Source organism: Hemitrygon akajei, chromosome 24, assembly GCF_048418815.1.
Source record: "Hemitrygon akajei chromosome 24, sHemAka1.3, whole genome shotgun sequence".
In the NCBI taxonomy this organism is placed as follows: domain Eukaryota; kingdom Metazoa; phylum Chordata; class Chondrichthyes; order Myliobatiformes; family Dasyatidae; genus Hemitrygon; species Hemitrygon akajei.
In genome coordinates, this window is record NC_133147.1 from 6,229,900 (window position 1) to 6,248,858 (window position 18,959).

The 18,959-nt window shown below is 50.4% G+C and overlaps 1 protein-coding gene across 2 annotated transcripts in view; it reads right to left on the reverse strand.

The window, feature by feature from the left end:
• The window catches only part of kdm5c (lysine demethylase 5C), a 136,908-nt gene that overhangs the window by 36,736 nt on the left and 81,213 nt on the right, over positions 1–18,959 (reverse strand). For both annotated transcript variants that reach the window (XM_073028265.1, XM_073028264.1), the window contains exons 3-10: positions 12,986–13,108; positions 11,876–12,046; positions 7,992–8,126; positions 5,605–5,728; positions 4,834–5,012; positions 3,671–3,829; positions 3,247–3,366; positions 2,391–2,549 (exon numbers count right to left, since the gene is read on the reverse strand). In XM_073028265.1, the coding sequence (XP_072884366.1) occupies positions 2,391–2,549; positions 3,247–3,366; positions 3,671–3,829; positions 4,834–5,012; positions 5,605–5,728; positions 7,992–8,126; positions 11,876–12,046; positions 12,986–13,108 (1,170 nt within the window). The remainder of the gene's footprint in view (positions 1–2,390; positions 2,550–3,246; positions 3,367–3,670; positions 3,830–4,833; positions 5,013–5,604; positions 5,729–7,991; positions 8,127–11,875; positions 12,047–12,985; positions 13,109–18,959) is intronic.

Sequence of the window (18,959 nt, forward strand, 5' to 3'; positions counted from 1 at the left end):
GGTGGATGGTCATATGAGCAGTCGGTGCAGATCACAAGTCCTGGTTATGCAACCACTGACACCAGGCAGACAATCTCTGAAGAGATTGCTAATGGCTGGGGTCACTCGTCTTGTAAAGACTCTGCCCAGAAGAACACAATGGCAAAACACTTCTGTAGAACAGTTTGCCAAGAATAATCACGGTCATACAACACAATACATAATGATGAGGTGACCAGAACTGCACACGATACTCCAAATTAGGCCTCACCAACGTCTTATACAATTTTAACATAACATCTCAACTTCTGTACTCAGCACTTTGATTTATGAAGCCAAGGTGCCAAAATCTCTCTTTATGGCGTCATTTCCAAGGAATTATGGATCTGTATTCCCAGATCCCTCTGTTCTATGTCCTTCCTAAATGAGGTAGCCAGAACTGCACACAATATTATAAATGTGTTCTGATCAAAGTTTTATAGAGCTGCACCTCGACTTCATCTTTATCACATCTCTTAACGTGTCCACTTGCTGGGAACTGAGGACATTTACGCAGAGAATGAGTGAGCATGGTAGCCAGAGAGCAGAGGAGTGAACCATGCCTCTCTGTGGAAGCTGATGATGGATTAGGCTGTTTAATTGTTATGTTCTTTGCATCTTAACAACTAATTACTTGCTAGTACAGGTGGCCCCCGTTTTTCGAACGCTCGCTTTACGACAGCTCGCTGTTACGAAAGACCTATATTAGTACCTGTTTTCGCTGACCAAAGAGGATTTTCGCTTTTACAAAAAAAAGATGTCCGCTTTATATGTGTGTTTACCCCGAGGAAGACTACCATGACAGTGAAGCCTTGTGCGGGCAGTTGTTTGCAAATGCATGTACGTGCCGATTTGTTTTCTCCACATTGATTTTGGCTCGCTGTGTTCCCGATTTTGGTAAGTGAAACTATACTGCACATACAATATTTCTATTTTATATAGGCTGTATATTTATCATATCATTCCTGCTTTTACTATATGTTTGTGATATTTTAGGTTTTATGTGTTATTTGGTTTGATTTGGTAGGTTATTTTTTGGGTCTGGGAACACACAAAAAATTTTCCCATATAAGTTAATGGTAATTGCTTCTTCGCTTTACGACATTTCGGATTACAAACAGTTTCATAGGAACACTCCACCTTCGGATAGCGGGAGAAACCTGTACCTTTCATGACTATTATGTACACATAACTGTTTAGTATGTTCCCTAGTGGTAACAGTGTGCAGAATTTCAGTGTGCTCCCTAGTGGCTACATTTGTATGTTTCTGGAAAGCTGTGTTATTTGAATAGGGGCTCTCTGATTGGTTGATTGTTACCTGCAAATTTGAATGGAATGTTTTTTAATGGAGTATTAAAAAGAGTTGACCACGCGGTGGCGCCATCCCCTCCGTGATTGGCTGCACCACAGCCTGGTTTGGAAATACCAATGCCCTTGAATGGAAAATCCTACAAAAAGTAGTGGATATGGCTCAATCTATCATGGATAAAAACCTCCCTACCACTGTGCACATCGAAACGGTGCGCTGTCACAGGAAAGCAGCATCCATCATCAAGGACCCCCTCCACTCAGGACATGCTTTCATCTCACTGCTGCCATCAGGAAGTCTCAGGACTCACACCACCATGTTCAGGAACAGTTAGTACCTCTCAATCATCAGCCTCTTGAACCAAAGGGGATAACTTCACTCGCCCCATCATTGAAATGTTCCCACAACCTACAGGCTCACTTTGAAGGACTCTTCATCTCACGTTCTCGATTATTTATTATGTCTTGATTTTTGTATTTGAACAGTTTGTTCTCTTTTGCACGCAGGTTAAAGCCTAAGTTGGAGTGGTCTTTCACTGATTCTATCTATTATGGTTATTTTTCTATTCTGGATTTACTGAGTATGCCTACAAAAAAATGAATCTCAGGATTGGATGACATAAATGTTTACTCTGAACGTGGTCACAGTATGTATATGCAGTTGTTCAGTGTGTCCCCAAGTGATTACATATGTATGATTCGCAGGAAGCTTCTCTGCTGCTGCATTATATGATTGGTTTTTCTTATCTAGAAATTTGAATGGTATGTTCCTTAAATACGGGTATAGAAAGAGCTGGCCACACCGTGGCACCTTTAGTCTCTCCTTTTTGCTTCTTCCTCTCTTCATTACCCAACCTTTAACACTGTCAGGCAGCATCAATGGAACAGTCGATGTTTAAGGCAAAAAACTTCCATCAGGACTGGAAAGGAAGGGGGTAAAAGCCAGAATAAGAAGGTGGGGCATTGAGGGTTGACACACAGAGGAGGGGACGGTGCTCTCGGGAGAATTGGCCGGTTTGATTAAAATTAAGCGAGGAGGGGCTTGAGGCGCTGCGCCCACCTACCTCCTCCTCTGGGGCCAGTTGCCGCCTGCCGCCCTTGGTGGGGAAGCCGCTGCCAAATTCCTTGGAATGGATATCGGCCCCGTACTCCACCGTGACGTCCTCCTCGATGCTGCTGACCAACCGCCAGAACTCCTTCTCCACCAACTCAGTGGGCACCATCTGTAGACAGGCCGGAGGTCTGGGTGAACGAATGAGGGGGAAGGAAGTGGCTGTGGATCGAGGTGAAGCAGCTCAATAGGAAGAGGGAGGATCGAGAGGGGACCTTGCGAGGAGGGTGGGTATATCATGGGGGCAGCAGGAAAAGGGGGCAAGAATTGCAGGGGAGTGAGGGAGGGGAATATGGAGAGGCAGGCAAGGGTTGATGTACAGGAGCAAGGGGGAGGAGCGAGGGAGGAGGGTGATTGAGGAGGAATGGGAGAAAGGGTAGCAAAGATCGAGGGGAGAGTGAGAAGGGACTAGGATCGAGGAGCAGCAGCAGAGAGGTAAGGATCGAGAGGGAGCTGCGAAGGAGGGGGAATGAGTGTGAGAAGCGAGGAACGAGAGGGCGTGGCGATCAAGGAGGAGTGGGAGAGGGGGCTGAGAGTAGCGAGGGCTGACTGCTGAGGGGGAGCATGGAAAGTGGAGGAGTGAAACGGAGACAGAAGGGTGGTGAGGATCAAGTGGGAAGTGGGAGAGGGAGAATGAGGAGTGAGGCAGGTTGTAACAGGGGGGCGGTACAGTAAGTAAGGAGGGGACAACCAAGAGCAGAGGAGAGTAATGGGCAAGAGGGAACAGAGCAAGGCGAGGCGTGATGGACAAAAAGGTCGAGAGTGTACATTTGAGTGGGAGGGAGAGACGTAGCAAGCCACACACTCACGTGAGCAGGCATGTTGAAGTAATCGGATTTGAAGCTGTCGGCCATCTCTCCGAAGCTCTGTAGGGTATACTCCCTCGTCGCCTGTTCAAAGCCAAAAGCCTCTGCCGGTTTTTTACACTCCTGAAGGATGAGAGAACCAGAAACGGCTACAGCTCAGAGCAGATGATTCAGACACCAAGAGGAGGAAGGGTAATGAGAGGAGGGAGTGTGAGGACTGATACGATCTTGAAACATATCCCATTAACTCTTAATTCAATTCACACATTCTCTGAAATTCACTGCATGCTGTGAACCAATGTCACACCCATCCCCACCGGTACTGTACCCCGATGTTAAACAGTGACAGACCCACGTTATAATGCCCGATCTTGGTTGTACCCCCCCCCCGCCCCTTGCTCTGGAAACTGCCAAGTCTGAGCCTTACTTCAACGACACACTTTGGACAGCGCCAGTCTCCTCGTGGGATCTCGGGCAGTGGGGGAATGAGGCAGTAGGTGTGGTAGCTATCCTCACATCCTTCGCACAGCACCATCTTGGAATCCTCAGCACCACGGGAGCAGATGACACAGACATACGATTCCACCTGGAAAGGAGGGCAGGAAGGGCAGAGCATGAATAGAGTAGGGTGGCGCATTTGAGGGGAAGCAGATACCCCACTGCCCCTCCCAAAAACCAGCGCCACCCCCTTCTTCCCTGTGCCCGAAAGCCTGTTTGGTGTGCTCACCCTGTCCGCATGTTTGCTATCCTGGTCTTTCTTTGCACAAAATTCATTCTGGGAGAGGGGGATGTTTCAGAGACAGGGGCCCGGGCAGTTTCAGAGACAGGGTTCCGGGATGTGTCGAGGATAGGAGTTCCTTGCTGTTTCTGTACAGGGGTCCTGGGATGTGTTGGGGACAGCATTCTGGAGTGCGCTAGAGGTCCAAAAGTTGCAATTGGAAACTATTTCCAGCTGGTGGTCCCATCATGGATCAGGGAGAAGGATCCAGGATTTAGTCAAGTCCTGGAGCTGGCAACAAGAGGGAGGAGGGCAGCAATAAATTTCTCGGAGAGGGATGTGAAGCCCCAGGATGGGTGTGCAAAGGTGGCGGGGGGGGGGGGGGGGGTTTGAAATTAATTGAATCCTACAGAACAGATTGGACAGTTTTTTTGCACAACATGGAGGAGGGCTCTTTGGCCCACTGATTATGTGCTGAGCAGTGACCACCCATGTACACCTATCTTCTGCTGATCCCATTTCGTTCTCCCCAGACTCCGCCCTCATCCACTGACGGGCAAACAAACTAACCCCCCAGACCACCCCTGCATGTTGCTCGGAAGTGGAATGAAATTCCTGGGGTCATGGGATGGGCTGAAACTACCACAAACACATATGTTCACATACAGATACGCACACATACACACACACATGGGGGCTCTCTCTCACACACTCACACACACGGTGCCAGAGGTTACACTTACTCGCTATGCCACCCCTTTCCTTGGCTCAGTCAGGTCAAATACAAGGTTCATCAGCTGGCAGCTGTTGAGGGGACCCCAGAAGTGGGAAGACATGACCACAGTGTCTGGGGTAAGACAGTGCTCACTTACGTGCTGCAAGGTAGCAGCTCCCTTTCTCAGCCGCATGGTCATCTTCCCAGCAGGCTCTCCCACCGACCGCTCCTCCTTCACCTGCGCACAGAGCTCCAGGGCGCAGGTTTCCACCTTGGGCTCGACCACGCTCTCTTCCTTCACCACCAGCGTGGGCGGGCAGTCCAGGCAGTCCTTGTCTAAGGGGAGGCAGAGACGAGCAGAGTCAGAGCAGGTGGAGGGGGAGAGTGGGGGAGGGAGGAGAGAGGAGTGAGGGGAGAGGGGGGAGGGGGAAGCAGGGGGGAGAGGAGGGAGATGAGAGAAAGGGAGAGGGAGAGAAGGAGAAAGAGAGAGAGAAGAGGAAGAAAGGAGAAGGGATAGAAGGGGGAGTGAAAGGTAGAAAGGGAGGGATAGAAGGGGAGAGGGGTGTGGAGAGCGTTGGGGGAAAGGTGGGGTGGAGAGGGGAAGTTAGAGAGAAAAAGGGGGGTGGAGGGGAAGGGGTGGCAGAGAGGAAAAGGGGAGAGAGAGAGAAAAGGAGAGAGAGAAAAAGGTAAGGGAAAGGGTGAAAGAGGGCTGGGGAAAGGAAGGAGGGAGAAGGCAAGGCACCGAGGGGAAGGGTACATTGGGTGTGAGGGAAGCACAGAGAGCGAATGAATGGGGACACAGGGTAGACAGAGAGGATGGGGCGGGGAAAGAAGGGAAGGGGATGGTGGAGACGGGAATGTGGGGAGGATGGGGCGAGAGGGACTGAGCAGGGCGGGGGTAAATCGTGCTGGGGTGGACGGTACACACCTCTCTTCCTGCTGCCTCGATCTTTCACCACCAGCCCCAGCCCTACCATTTTGGGGCCGGCTCCGTAAATCTGCAGCTTCTTGAGCTCTGGGTTCTTGGCGATGTCTGCCTCGGTAGGCTCGGTCTGAAGGGACCACAGAAAGAAACACGACACGTTGCTTTGAGACCTCAGCTCAGCTCTATTTTACAAAAGTTTATTGAATGACTGTGACAACACAGCAGCACTCTAACCAATAAACTAGTTTTAGTGTCAACTTGAAACATGATTTGAATTTAAATACATTACTAGAATATAAAAGTGAGGATGTGACAAACAGTATCGACAAACAACCAATGTGCAAATACACAAGAAAAGAAATAATAATAAATAAATATGAAGAACATGAAATGAAGAGTCCTTGAAAGTGAGTCCATAGACTGTGGGAAGTGTAGGGGTGGGTGAAGTTATCCCCTCTGATTCAACAGCCTGATGCGTTAAGGGCAATAACTGTCCCTGAACCTGGTGGTGAGACCCGAGGATGACTACAGTGAGCCAGCACTTGGAGTACTGTAAACAGTTTATCCAATAAAGAATGTGCTGGCATTGGAGACGGTCCAGAGGAGATTCATGAGAATGATCCCGGGATGAAAGGGTTAACATTCGAGCCTTAGATGGCTCTGGGCCTGTACTCACTGAGCTTAGGAAAATGAGGATGGGATCTCACCATAACCTATCGAGTACCGAAATGGAGATGGAGAGGATGTTTTCTATAGTGGGAGGGACTAGGATCAGGGAGCACGTCCTCAGAATAGAAACACTTCCCTCTAGAATACAGTGGAATTGAGAAGGGATTTCTTCAGCCAAAGGGTGGGAAATCTGTGGAATTCATTGCCACAGAAGGCCATGGAGCCCAGGTCTTTGGGTATTTATAAAGCACAGGTTGACAGGTTCTTGATTAGTAAAGGGGGATGGGGGTCAAAAGTTACAGGGAGAAGGTGGAAAATCGGGTTGAGAGGGATAATAAATCAGCCATGATGGAATGGCGGAGCAGACTCGATGAACCAAATGGCTTAATTCTGCTCCTATGCCTTATGGTCTTATCTATAACACTCCAGGCTCCAGGAGGCCAGTTCCCTGCAATCCCCATGGATACTGCGTGGTCTTTCTCCAGGGACACCCGGGAATGGACGTAAGAGGAATGGGCAGTCGGCTTGGGCAGAACCCACAAATGTCTGCCGCCCGGACCTGTGAAAGGCTGGCTCCGGCACAAAGTTCTCCTGAATACGAATCCACTCCTTGCCATTACCTGCCACCCACTGACTCCTTGTCCACCTATCATTTCAGTGGCCGGGAAGAGTCAGTGTACGATTGGTATAGAGAGTGTGAGCGACTGCAGCCTTTGAGTATCTGTAGGGGCTGCTCTGAAAGTACCAGCTGCACTTCACCCCCATGCTCCTGATCTACAGTCACCTGGCGTGGAGGTGGATGTCCTGTTCAGTTTTTATTAATCTATTTTATATTTACTTAGAGCTACAGCGTGAAGCAGGACTTTCCAGCCCTTTGAGTCGCGCCGTCCCCAGCAGCCCAACAATTTAACCCTAGCCCAATCACCGGACTAGTTACAATGACTAATTAATCTGCTAACTGGCAACTCTTTGGACTGGGGGAGGAAACCCACACTCTCAAGGGAAGGAGCATACAAATTTGCCGGAACTGCACTCCGATGCCCCGAACTGTAATATTGTCGTGCTAACCACGACCGTTTCCCTCCGGAACCACAGTCAAGCTGCTGAGGAGGGAAATGGGCTCACTGCGGGACGAGACTACCCAGGTGAGACCCAACATGTCAACTGTTCAGTCACCTCCAGGCGCTGAGTTCGTCCAGCAGATTGTCTGTGGTTCCAGAGTCTAATACCTGCAGTTTCCTGTGACTCAACCAAAGATCCCCCCACCCCTCCCCACACTCTCGGGACGTCATCTTCCCGGAGAGGAACTCCAAGAGTCTTCAGGGACTCTGCAGTTCATGCTTTGTGTATTATTTGTGTTTATTTTTTTAACTGTTTGATCTATCTGCCCTTTTTCCCACACATTGGGTGTCTTTTGGTCCTTGCTGTGCGGGGTATTTTGTGAATTATATTCTGGTTGTCTGCTTTGTGGCTGCCTGCAACAAGATGAATCTCCAGGTTGTAAATGGTATATATACTTTGATAATAAATATGCTTTGAACTTCAGAAGCAAACAAGAACCTTGAGGAAGAATTGACAGTAGAGTCGACAGCAGTTCACTGCCCTTGCTGCAGTGTAGCTCTCTTCCTACACCCAGAACCCGCAACATTGGAAACTGAACCGTGGGCTGTTAGGGGAGGCCTGCAGTGGTCCCAGAACTCTTCCCCCACGGTTTCACCTACCTCAGTCTGCAGTCGTTTGGCACGGCGCCCGTAGCTGTTCATCTTGTTGGGCTGCACGGACTGGCGCAGGGGGATGCTGTGCGGCTTATACTCCCGGTCCTTCTCCTCGCTGTCATACTGTGGCCCCGGCTGGCACTGCGGACATCAACACAGTGAGCAGAAAGGGAGAGAGGGTTCTCCCTCACCACTGTCCCTTCCAGAATGAGGCTTCTTCACCACCTCCCCATGGAGTGCCTCTCCCTCACCAACACCTCCCCCACACTGACTCCCCTCACCGACACCTCCCCCACAGTGACTCTCCCTCACTGATACCACTCCGACACTGACTCTCCCTCACCACCTCCCCCACAGTGACTCCCCTCACCGACACCTCCCCCACAGTGACTCTCCCTCACTGATACCACCCCGACACTGACTCTCCCTCACCACCTCCCCCACACTGACTCTCCCTCACCGACCTCCCCCAGTGACTCTCCTCACCGACACCTCCCCTACAGTGACTCTCCCTCACTGATACCACCCGACACTGACTCTCCCTCACCACCTCCCCCACACTGACTCTCCCTCACCGACCTCCCCCAGTGACTCTCCTCACCGACACCTCCCCTACAGTGACTCTCCCTCACTGATACCACCCCGACACTGACTCTCTCTCACCACCTCCCCCACACTGACTCTCCCTCACCACCTCCCCCACACTGACTCTCCCTCACCGACCTCCCCCAGTGACTCCCCTGACACCTCCCCCACAGTGACTCCCCCTCACTGATACCACCCCGACACTGACTCTCCCTCACCACCTCCCCCACACTGACTCTCCCTCACCGACCTCCCCCAGTGACTCCCCTCACCGACACCTCCCCCACAGTGACTCTCCCTCACTGATACCACCCCGACACTGACTCTCCCTCACCGACCTCCCCCAGTGACTCCCCTGACACCTCCCCCACAGTGACTCCCCCTCACTGATACCACCCCGACACTGACTCTCCCTCACCACCTCCCCCTCACCGACCTCCCCCAGTGACTCCCCTCACCGACACCTCCCCCACAGTGACTCTCCCTCACTGATACCACCCCGACACTGACTCTCCCTCACCACCTCCCCATCAGTGACTCCCCTCACCGACCTCCCCGTGACTCCCCTCACCGACACCTCCCCCACAGTGACTCTCCCTCACTGATACCACCCCGACACTGACTCTCCCTCACCACCTCCCCCACAGTGACTCTCCCTCACTGACCTCCCCCAGTGACTCCCCTCACCGACCTCCCACAGTGACTCCCCTCACCGACACCTCCCCCAGTGACTCCCCTCACCGACACCTCCCCCACAGTGACTCTCCCTCACCGACAGCTCCCCCACACTGACTCTCCCTCACCGACACCTCCCCCACACTGTCAATCCCTCACCGACACCTCCCCCACAGTGACTCTCCCTCACTGACCTCCCCCAGTGACTCTCCCTCACTGATACCACCCCGACACTGACTCTCTCTCACCACCTCCCCATCAGTGACTCTCCTCACCGACACCTCCCCCACAGTGACTCTCCCTCACTGATACCACCCCGACACTGACTCTCCCTCTCCACCTCCCCCACACTGACTCTCCCTCACCGACACCTCCCCCAGTGACTCTCCTCACCGACACCTCCCCCAGTGACTCTCCCTCACTGATACCACCCCGACACTGACTCTCCCTCACCACCTCCCCCACAGTGACTCCCCTCACCGACACCTCCCCCAGTGACTCCCCTCACCGACACCTCCCCCAGTGACTCCCCTCACCGACACCTCCCCCAGTGACTCCCCTCACCGACACCTCCCCCAGTGACTCTCCCTCACTGATACCACCCCGACACTGACTCTCCCTCACTGATACCACCCCGACACTGACTCTCCCTCACCACCTCCCCCACACTCTCTCCCTCACTGACCTCCCCCAGTGACTCCCCTCACCGACACCTCCCCCAGTGACTCTCTCTCACTGATACCACCCCGACACTGACTCTCCCTCACTGATACCACCCCGACACTGACTCTCCCTCACCACCTCCCCCACACTGACTCTCCCTCACTGACCTCCCCCAGTGACTCCCCTCACCGACACCTCCCCCAGTGACTCTCTCTCACTGATACCACCCCGACACTGACTCTCCCTCACCACCTCCCCCACATTCTCTCCCTCACTGACACCTCCCCAACACTCTCTCCCTCACTGACACCTCCCCCACACTGACTCTCCCTCACCGACACCTCCCCAGTGACTCTCCCTCACCGACACCTCCCCCACACTGACTCTCCCTCACTACCTCCCCCACTGACTCTTCCTCACCGACACCTCCCCCACACTGACTCTCCCTCACCGACACCTCCCCAGTGACTCTCCCTCACCGACACCTCCCCCACACTGACTCTCCCTCACCACCTCCCCCACACTGACTCTCCCTCACTACCTCCCCCACTGACTCTTCCTCACCGACACCTCCCCCACACTGACTCTCCCTCACCGACACCTCCTCTACACTGACTCTCCCTCACCACCTCCCCCACACTGACTCTCCCTCACCGACCTCCCCCAGTGACTCTCCTCACCGACACCTCCCCCAGTGACTCTCCTCACCGACACCTCCCCCAGTGACTCTCCCTCACTGATACCACCCCGACACTGACACTCCCTCACCACCTCCCCCACACTGACTCTCCCTCACTGACCTCCCCCAGTGACTCCCCTCACCGACACCTCCCCCACAGTGACTCTCTCTCACTGATACCACCCCGACACTGACTCTCCCTCACCACCTCCCCCACACTGACTCTCCCTCACTGACCTCCCCCAGTGACTCTCCCTCACCGACACCTCCCCCACACTGACTCTCCCTCACTACCTCCCCCACTGACTCTTCCTCACCGACACCTCCCCCACACTGACTCTCCCTCACCGACACCTCCCCCACACTGACTCTCCCTCACTACCTCCCCCACTGACTCTTCCTCACCGACACCTCCCCCACACTGACTCTCCCTCACCGACACCTCCTCTACACTGACTCTCCCTCACCACCTCCCCCACACTGACTCTCCCTCACCGACCTCCCCCAGTGACTCTCCTCACCGACACCTCCCCCAGTGACTCTCCTCACCGACACCTCCCCCAGTGACTCTCCTCACCGACACCTCCCCCAGTGACTCTCCCTCACTGATACCACCCCGACACTGACTCTCCCTCACCACCTCCCCCACACTGACTCTCCCTCACTGACCTCCCCCAGTGACTCCCCTCACCGACACCTCCCCCACAGTGACTCTCTCTCACTGATACCACCCCCGACACTGACTCTCCCTCACCACCTCCCCCACACTGACTCTCCCTCACTGACCTCCCCCAGTGACTCTCCCTCACCGACACCTCCCCCACACTGACTCTCCCTCACTACCTCCCCCACTGACTCTTCCTCACCGACACCTCCCCCACACTGACTCTCCCTCACCGACACCTCCCCCACACTGACTCTCCCTCACTACCTCCCCCACTGACTCTTCCTCACCGACACCTTCCCCACACTGACTGCCCCTCACCGACACCTCCCCCACACTGACTCCCCCTCACCGACACCTCCCCCACATTGACTCTCCCTCACCGACACCTCCCCCACACTGACTCCCTCCCACCACTGCCCCTTCCACTGAGAGATGCTCCCTAACCAAGGCCCCCTCACTCAGCGTGATGCTCCCCTGATATTGTGCTGGACCTTGCCTCCGTACTCCCTCCCCCACACGAACGTAACTGCTGGCTGCCCTGCAATGAAATATGCTGCCAACACAGCCTCAGGCAGCGAGCTGAGGCACAGACCCCGCCGGGTGTGGGTGGGCTGCTCTTACCGCTAGACTGGCTCCAGACTGGAAGGTGTAGAAGGGGTAGATGACCCTCTCGTAGTGGGAGCGAAGCAGGGAGCCGATGCCTTTCCCCGGGGGATAACCCAGACGCTGGGCCACTCTTGACCACCGCCTGTCCCGGCAGATGGCCTCGTAACCTCCTTCGTCCAGGACAATCTGAAAGGCAGGGGCAAAGGAGAGTGGGTAAGTCAGGGGAAGGACAGGCGATGTTGCAGTTTAACAATGAATTACCTCCTTGTATTTTAAGTAGTTCTTATATGCATACAATACTGTGCAAAAGTCTTAGGCACATACATGTAACTGAGGGAGACTTTTGCACAGTACTGTATTTATCAATGTGGAGCAGAAAGCGAGTTTCTACCCCAGTATGAGGAATTCAATTCCTCTTTGACATCCCCGTACATGAGAATCTCTCTCTTGCTCAGTGTTACCCTAAGTCCAGGAGCTGCTGTCCTCCCACTTCCCCACAGCCAACAATAGCTGCTGGGACGGGCCACTGAGCCCATGCCTGGCCAATCACTACTACGAGCCTGAACAAAGTGCCCACATCCCTCTAAATCTGGGCTACCCAACCTTTTTTGTGTCGTGGACCAATACCATAAAGCAAGGGGTCCATGGACCTCAGGTTGGGAACTCCTGCTTTAAATCTTCCTTATCTGTGATCCTACCTTGGATTCAGGTTTGCTTATTTGTTTATCTATTTATTTAGTTAAGGATAGAGCACGGAATCGGACCTTCCAGCCCAACGAGCTGCACTGCCCAGCAGGCAACCTATTTAACCCTAGCCCAATCACAGAACAATTTACAGTCACCAATTAACCTACCGACCTGGTACGTCTTTGGACTGTGGCAGGAAACCCATGAGTTCACTGGGAGGAAGTACAAACTCTTTACAGAGGATACCAGAATTGAACTCCTCAGCTGTAAGCGTCGCGCTAATTGCTGTACTACCACTGCAACCCGCACCCCCCCCTCCGCCACCCCCGGTATACATAGAAACAAAGTGAAATGCACCGTGGCTGTTAACAGCATAAATTTGCTCATCTTCCTCTTCAACCTCCCAAACATCATAAGCTCTCGCTGACCCAGTGTTACCTTGTTAAGACTGTACAAGTCCAGCATTCGTCGCTCCACATTGGGAATCTTTAATGTGGATCCCTGCAGCTCCCAGAACTTGGCGATCTGGTCCAGGAAGTTTAATTTTACCCGGGTCTGAGCCTGCACGAGAAGGATACATCAGGTAGTAAGGAAGGCAAATGCAATATCGGCTTCCGTTTCCAGAGGACCAGAATACAAAAGCAAAGCTGTAACGCTGAGGATTTATCAGGTATTGCTGAGGCTGCATTCGGAGTATTGAGAGCAGTTTTGGACACCATATCTAAGAAAGATATGTCGACATTGGAAGGGGGTTCAGAGGAGGTTTACAGGAATAGAAGGGTTAACGTAAGAGGAACATTTGAAGGCTCTCGGACTGTGTGCACTGGAGTTTAGAAGAATGGGGGGGGGGGGGAGAATCTCATTGAAATCTATTGTATAATGAAAGGCCTAGATAGAGTGGATGTGGAGAAGTTTCCTAGAGTTGGAAAGTCAGAATACAAGGATGTTCCTTTAGAATAGAGGAAAACTTGCTTTAGCCAGAGGGTGGTGAATCTGTGGAATTCATTGCCACAGATGGCCATTGGTCATGGAGGTCAAGTCATTGGGTATATTTAAAACGGAGGTTATTGATTAGTAATGGCAGCAAAGGTACAGGGAGAAGGCAGGAGAACGGAGTTGACAGGGACAACAAATCAGCCAAGATGGAATGGCAGAGCAGACTCGATGGACTGAAGGGCCTAATTCTTCTCCTATGTCTTATGGTTACGTCACAGTAGATATAAATGAGTGATGCAAACAAAATGCTGGAGAAACGCAGCAGATGAGGCAGCGTCTATGGAGGGGAATGCGCCGATAACATTTTGAGACAAGGCTCTTTATTGGATTTTATAGATGTTGCCTGGCCTGCTGAGTTTGGCCAGCATTTTGTGTCTGTTGCTCTAGATTTCCAGACTCTCGTGTTTATGTTTATGTCGGTACAATTCAAGTCAGTTAATTCCCTAAATTCCTATCTGTTCGTTCAATGCTGGATGAGCTGAAACATCCTCCAAGTAGTTATCAGGAATAACCTTACCATTCACCCTCCTTCCCATTCACAATACCAGGGTGAACCCCTGTTTGTGGGTGTGACCACCAGAACCGGCCACTGTACATATCAAGAGGACCAAGTGGAGACTATTGTCACATGCGTAAGTACAGTGAGGTACAGGTCCAATGAAGCGCTTGTTTGCAGCCGCATCACAGGCAGGTAGGTACAGACAGCACAAAAGGCAGGTTTCCCCGGCGGCCACCCACTTCAATTCCACTTCCCACTCCAACATTACCTCTGAGGCAAGACTCGGGTTGCAGGAGCAACACCTCATATCCTGTTTGGGTAGACTCCAACATGATTCATTGAACATCGATTTCTGTAACATGATGATTTCTCCCTCCTCCCCCTTCTCTCTTTTCCCATTCCCCATTCTGGCTCCCTCTGACTCTTCCTTCTCCCCACCTCCCCATGGCCTCCCTTTGGTTCCCCTCCCCCTTCCTTTTCTCCCATGGTTCACTGTCATCTTTGATCAGATTCCTCCTTATGAGAATAAGAAATAATTTATGAGAATGCAGGGTGACTTGGACAGGTTGGGTGAGTGGGCAAATGTATGGCAGATGCAGTTTAATGTGGATAAATGTGAGGTTATCCACTTTGGTGGCAAGAACAGGAAGGCAGATTACTATCTAAATGGAGTCAAGTTAGGAAAAGGGGAAGTATAACGAGATCTAGGTGTTCTTGTACATCAGTCAATGAAAGCAAGCATGCAGGTACAGCAGGCAGTGAAGAAAGCTAATGGCATGCTGGCCAATTCAAAAGGAATTGAGTATAGGAGTAAAGAGGTCCTTCTGCAGCTGTACAGGGCCCTGGTGAGACCCCACCTGGAGTATTGTGTGCAGTTTTGGTCTTCAAATTTGAGGAAGGACATTCTTGCTATTGAGGGACTGCAGTGTAGGTTCACAAGGTTAAATCCCAGAATGGTGGGACTGTCATATGTTGAAAGATTGGAGCGACTGGGCTTGTATACACTGGAATTTAGAAGGATGAGAGGGGATCTGATTGAGACATATAAGATTATTAAGGGATTGGACACGCTGGAGGCAGGAAGCATGTTCCCGCTGATGGGTGAGTCCAGAACTAGAGGCCACAGTTTAAGAATAAGGGGTAGGCCATTTAGAACTGAGATGCGGAAAAACTTTTTCACCCAGAGAGTGGTGGATATGTGGAATGCTCTGCCCCAGAAGGCAGTGGAGGCCAAGTCTCTTGGTGCATTCAAGAGTTAGATAGAGCTCATAGATAGCGGGGTCAAGGGATATGGGGAGAGGGCAGGAACGGGGTACTGATTGTGTATGATCAGCCATGATCACAGTGAATGGCGGTGCTGGCTAGAAGGGCCGATTGGCCTACTCCTGCACCTATTGTCTATTCACCCTTTATCCCTTCCACCTATCACTTCCCAGCTTCTTACTTCATCTTGTCCACCTCCCCCATCCACATCTGGTCTCATTTATCTTGTAATCGTCTCCCCACCTTCACCCACATTAGACCTCACCTATCTTGTACTCCCCTCCCCACTTTCTTATACTAGACTCTTCCCCCTTCTTCCCTGGCTGATTTATATATTTATGTATTTATTCAGCATGAACAGACTCTTCTAGCCCAATGAGCCGCACCAACCAAAAACCCATCTATTTAACACTAGCCTAATCTTAGGACAATTTACAATGACCAATTAACCTACTAACTAGCATGAGTTAGGAATGTGGGAGGAAACCAGAGCACCCGGAGGAAAGCCACGTGCTCACAGGGAGGACACACAAACTTCTTACGGTGTCGGAAATGAACTCCAAACTACGACGCCCTGAGCTGTAAAGGTGTACATACCGCCAACCATTATGCTACCGCCACACACTCAGCCCGTGACTTCGATGGCTTATGCCCCTCCATAAATGCTGCCTGACCTGCTCAGTAGCATTTTGTGTCTGTATGTATAAATATTTAAATTGTACAAGACACTGAAGACAAAGAGAAAATAAAGACTTCTCAAAACCGAGACCTTAGTGATAAAAGAAACTATGATCAGGCACAAGCTCATGGTAGTGCAAGAGGTGGTCTGTAGTGTTCTGTTGCTAAGGCAGGGTTATGGTGGTGCCAGATGGTTCAAGAACTTGATTTTATGTAGGAAGGAAGCTGTTCCTCAAGACTTCTGTCTGATAGTAACATGACCTGGTATGGAAACATCAACGTCCTGCAGTGGAATTGTCTACAAAGTGGTGAACATAGCCCGGACACAGGCACGGCCTTCCCCACCGAGCTCATCTACAAGGAGGGCTGCCACAAGAGAGCAGCGTCCATCATCAAGGACCCCCACCATCCAGACCAGGCTCTTTTCTCGCTGCTGCTATCAGGAAGGAGGTACAGGAATCTTGGGTCCCTTACCGCGAGGCTCAGGAACAGTTATTACCCTTCAACCATCAGGCTCCTGAACCAGTGTGGATAACTTCACTCACCCCAACTCTGAACTGAATCCACAGCCTACAAGCTTTCAAGGCCCCTTTACAACTCATGTTCTCAGTATAATTTCTTTACTTAGTTTCCAGTATATTAATTTTTTTGGTTTTACACAGTTTGTCTTATTTTACTCATCAGTTGCTTGTCAGGCATTGATTCTATTGTATTTCTTTATTCTACTGTGAATGTCTACAAGAAAATGAATGTGGTGACCTATACCTACAGTTGGCCCTCCTAATCCACGGAGGATTGGTACCGGGACCCGCCGCGGATACCAAAAAATGCAGATGCTCAAGTCCCTTATTTAACCTGTCTCAGTGCTGGTCTTTAGGAGCCGGCGCAGCTCTGAATCCACAGTGTTTCTGTTCACGAAAATAATCACGATCACGATTGAAAATCAAGTGGAAGTAATAAAGCGATTGGAAAGTGGTGAAACGCCATCGGTTAACAGAAAAGCGTTAGGATACTGTTGGACAATGATTGGAACAATTTTAATGGAGCATGTGAAGGCCCTGCCCCGTTGAAAGCTACAATTATTTCTAAGCAACGTAGTGCTTTAATTATTGAAATACATACGTTTCTTAAGTGTTTTATATGCATAGAAAGGTAAAATATATACCAAAGAATAAGACAAACGTTTGACTAACTGACGCTAATAATACCGGATGTACCTGTTCCGACTTCAAATCCGATTTAAAGACAGACTCAGGAACAGAACTCGTTCATAACCCGGGGACTGCCTATACTTTTAAATCATCTGTAGATTACTTATAATACCTAATACAATGCAAATACTATGTAAATAGTTGTTATACTGTATTGTTTAGGGAATAATGATGAAAAAAAAAATAGTCTGTACATGTTCAAACAATGAGTGCTGGAGAGAGAACTTCCGCGGTTTCCCGGTCTGCGGTTGGTTGAATTCGCGCATGTCAAATCCACTGATAAGGAGGGCCGACTGTATTTTGATACTAAATTTATTTTGAATTTTGATCCAGGTTAAAGTTGAAAGTAAATTTATTATCAAAGCATGTATGTTACTTTATACTATAATACCACTTTCCTGCAGTCATTTACAGGATCAATAAAAAATACAATAGAATTTACAAAAATCTATTGATAAGGACTGACAAAAAAAATAACATGCAAAAGATGACTAACTACAAATAAAACAGAGTTGTAAAGAGTTCTTGAAGGTTGTAAAATAAATTCAGAGTTGTGGTGAGTGAAGTTGTCCACATTGGTTCAGGAGCCTGATGGTTGAAGGGTAATAACTGTTCCTGAACCTGGTGGTGTGGGAACTCAGGCTCCTGTACCTCCTTCCTGATGGCAGCAGTGAGAAGAGAACATGTCGTGGATGGAGGGGGTCACTGATGATGGATGTTGCTTTCCTCCTAGTAGATGTGCTCAGTGGTTGGGAGGGCTGTGCCTGTGATGGACTAGGCTGTATCCAACACTTTCTGTAGACCTTTCCATTCCTGGGGATTGGTGTTTCCAAACCAGCCGTGGTGCAGCCAGTCAGGATACTCTCCACTGCGCATCTATAGGAGCAGGTCAAAGATTTCATGGACAAAGGGTGAAAAGCGCCTCCTGAAGAGGCTGTCGGTTGTGGGGAGAACTGTGCCCACAATGGATCAGACTAGGTTTTCTACTCTCTTCAGCCCCTTGTATTCCTTTATGCTGGAAATGCCACAGCAGGCCACGACAAACAAGATGCAGGTGCTCCTCAAGTTCTGGATACCCTTCAGCTCCATACTCCTGATCTACTGTCACCCGTTACTGGGGGGAGGTGGGGGAGGGATGTAAAATGTGTAAGCTCAGGACACTGCTGGAAACCTCTGTTTTATATATACTATTTTTTATAAGATTTGTGCTTTTCAGCAAACTCATGTATCTTTCACAGTATGCGGTGGTTCATCCTCACTCACTGCCAGAAAGTGGTATAGCAGCTAATCTAATGGTTTATCACCTTTCTCAGTTTTCATTGGCTAGGTATTAGCACATGACCATGTGATGTAATTGTTTTAATTATGTAGCGTTTTAACTAACTTATCCCTACTTAAGGAATTTCTTATCTATAAAGGTGATGATTTTTCAGAGGCGCCATCTTTTATTCTTCATTCTTTTGTCTTTGCCATTCCTCACCTCTTCACGTTGTTTTTCAACTCTTTATTTAGTTTGCTTAGTAATCGTATGTGTCTATATTCTAAAATAAACTGATGTTTGAGAATTAAGACTGCTCGTCATTCCTGACTCCTTGAAGAACCATAAGGATAGGACAAAAAACTGAATCCTGGTCAAACTTCCCATTCATGGGGCCAGAGGGATAGGCAATCCAGTTCTCTGCCTGTCCCTCTTCTGGGGTTATGCCCGTGCCCTCGGAGAAGGATCACGCGGTGTCTACAGTGTTCAATGGGGGGTTTCCAGGAA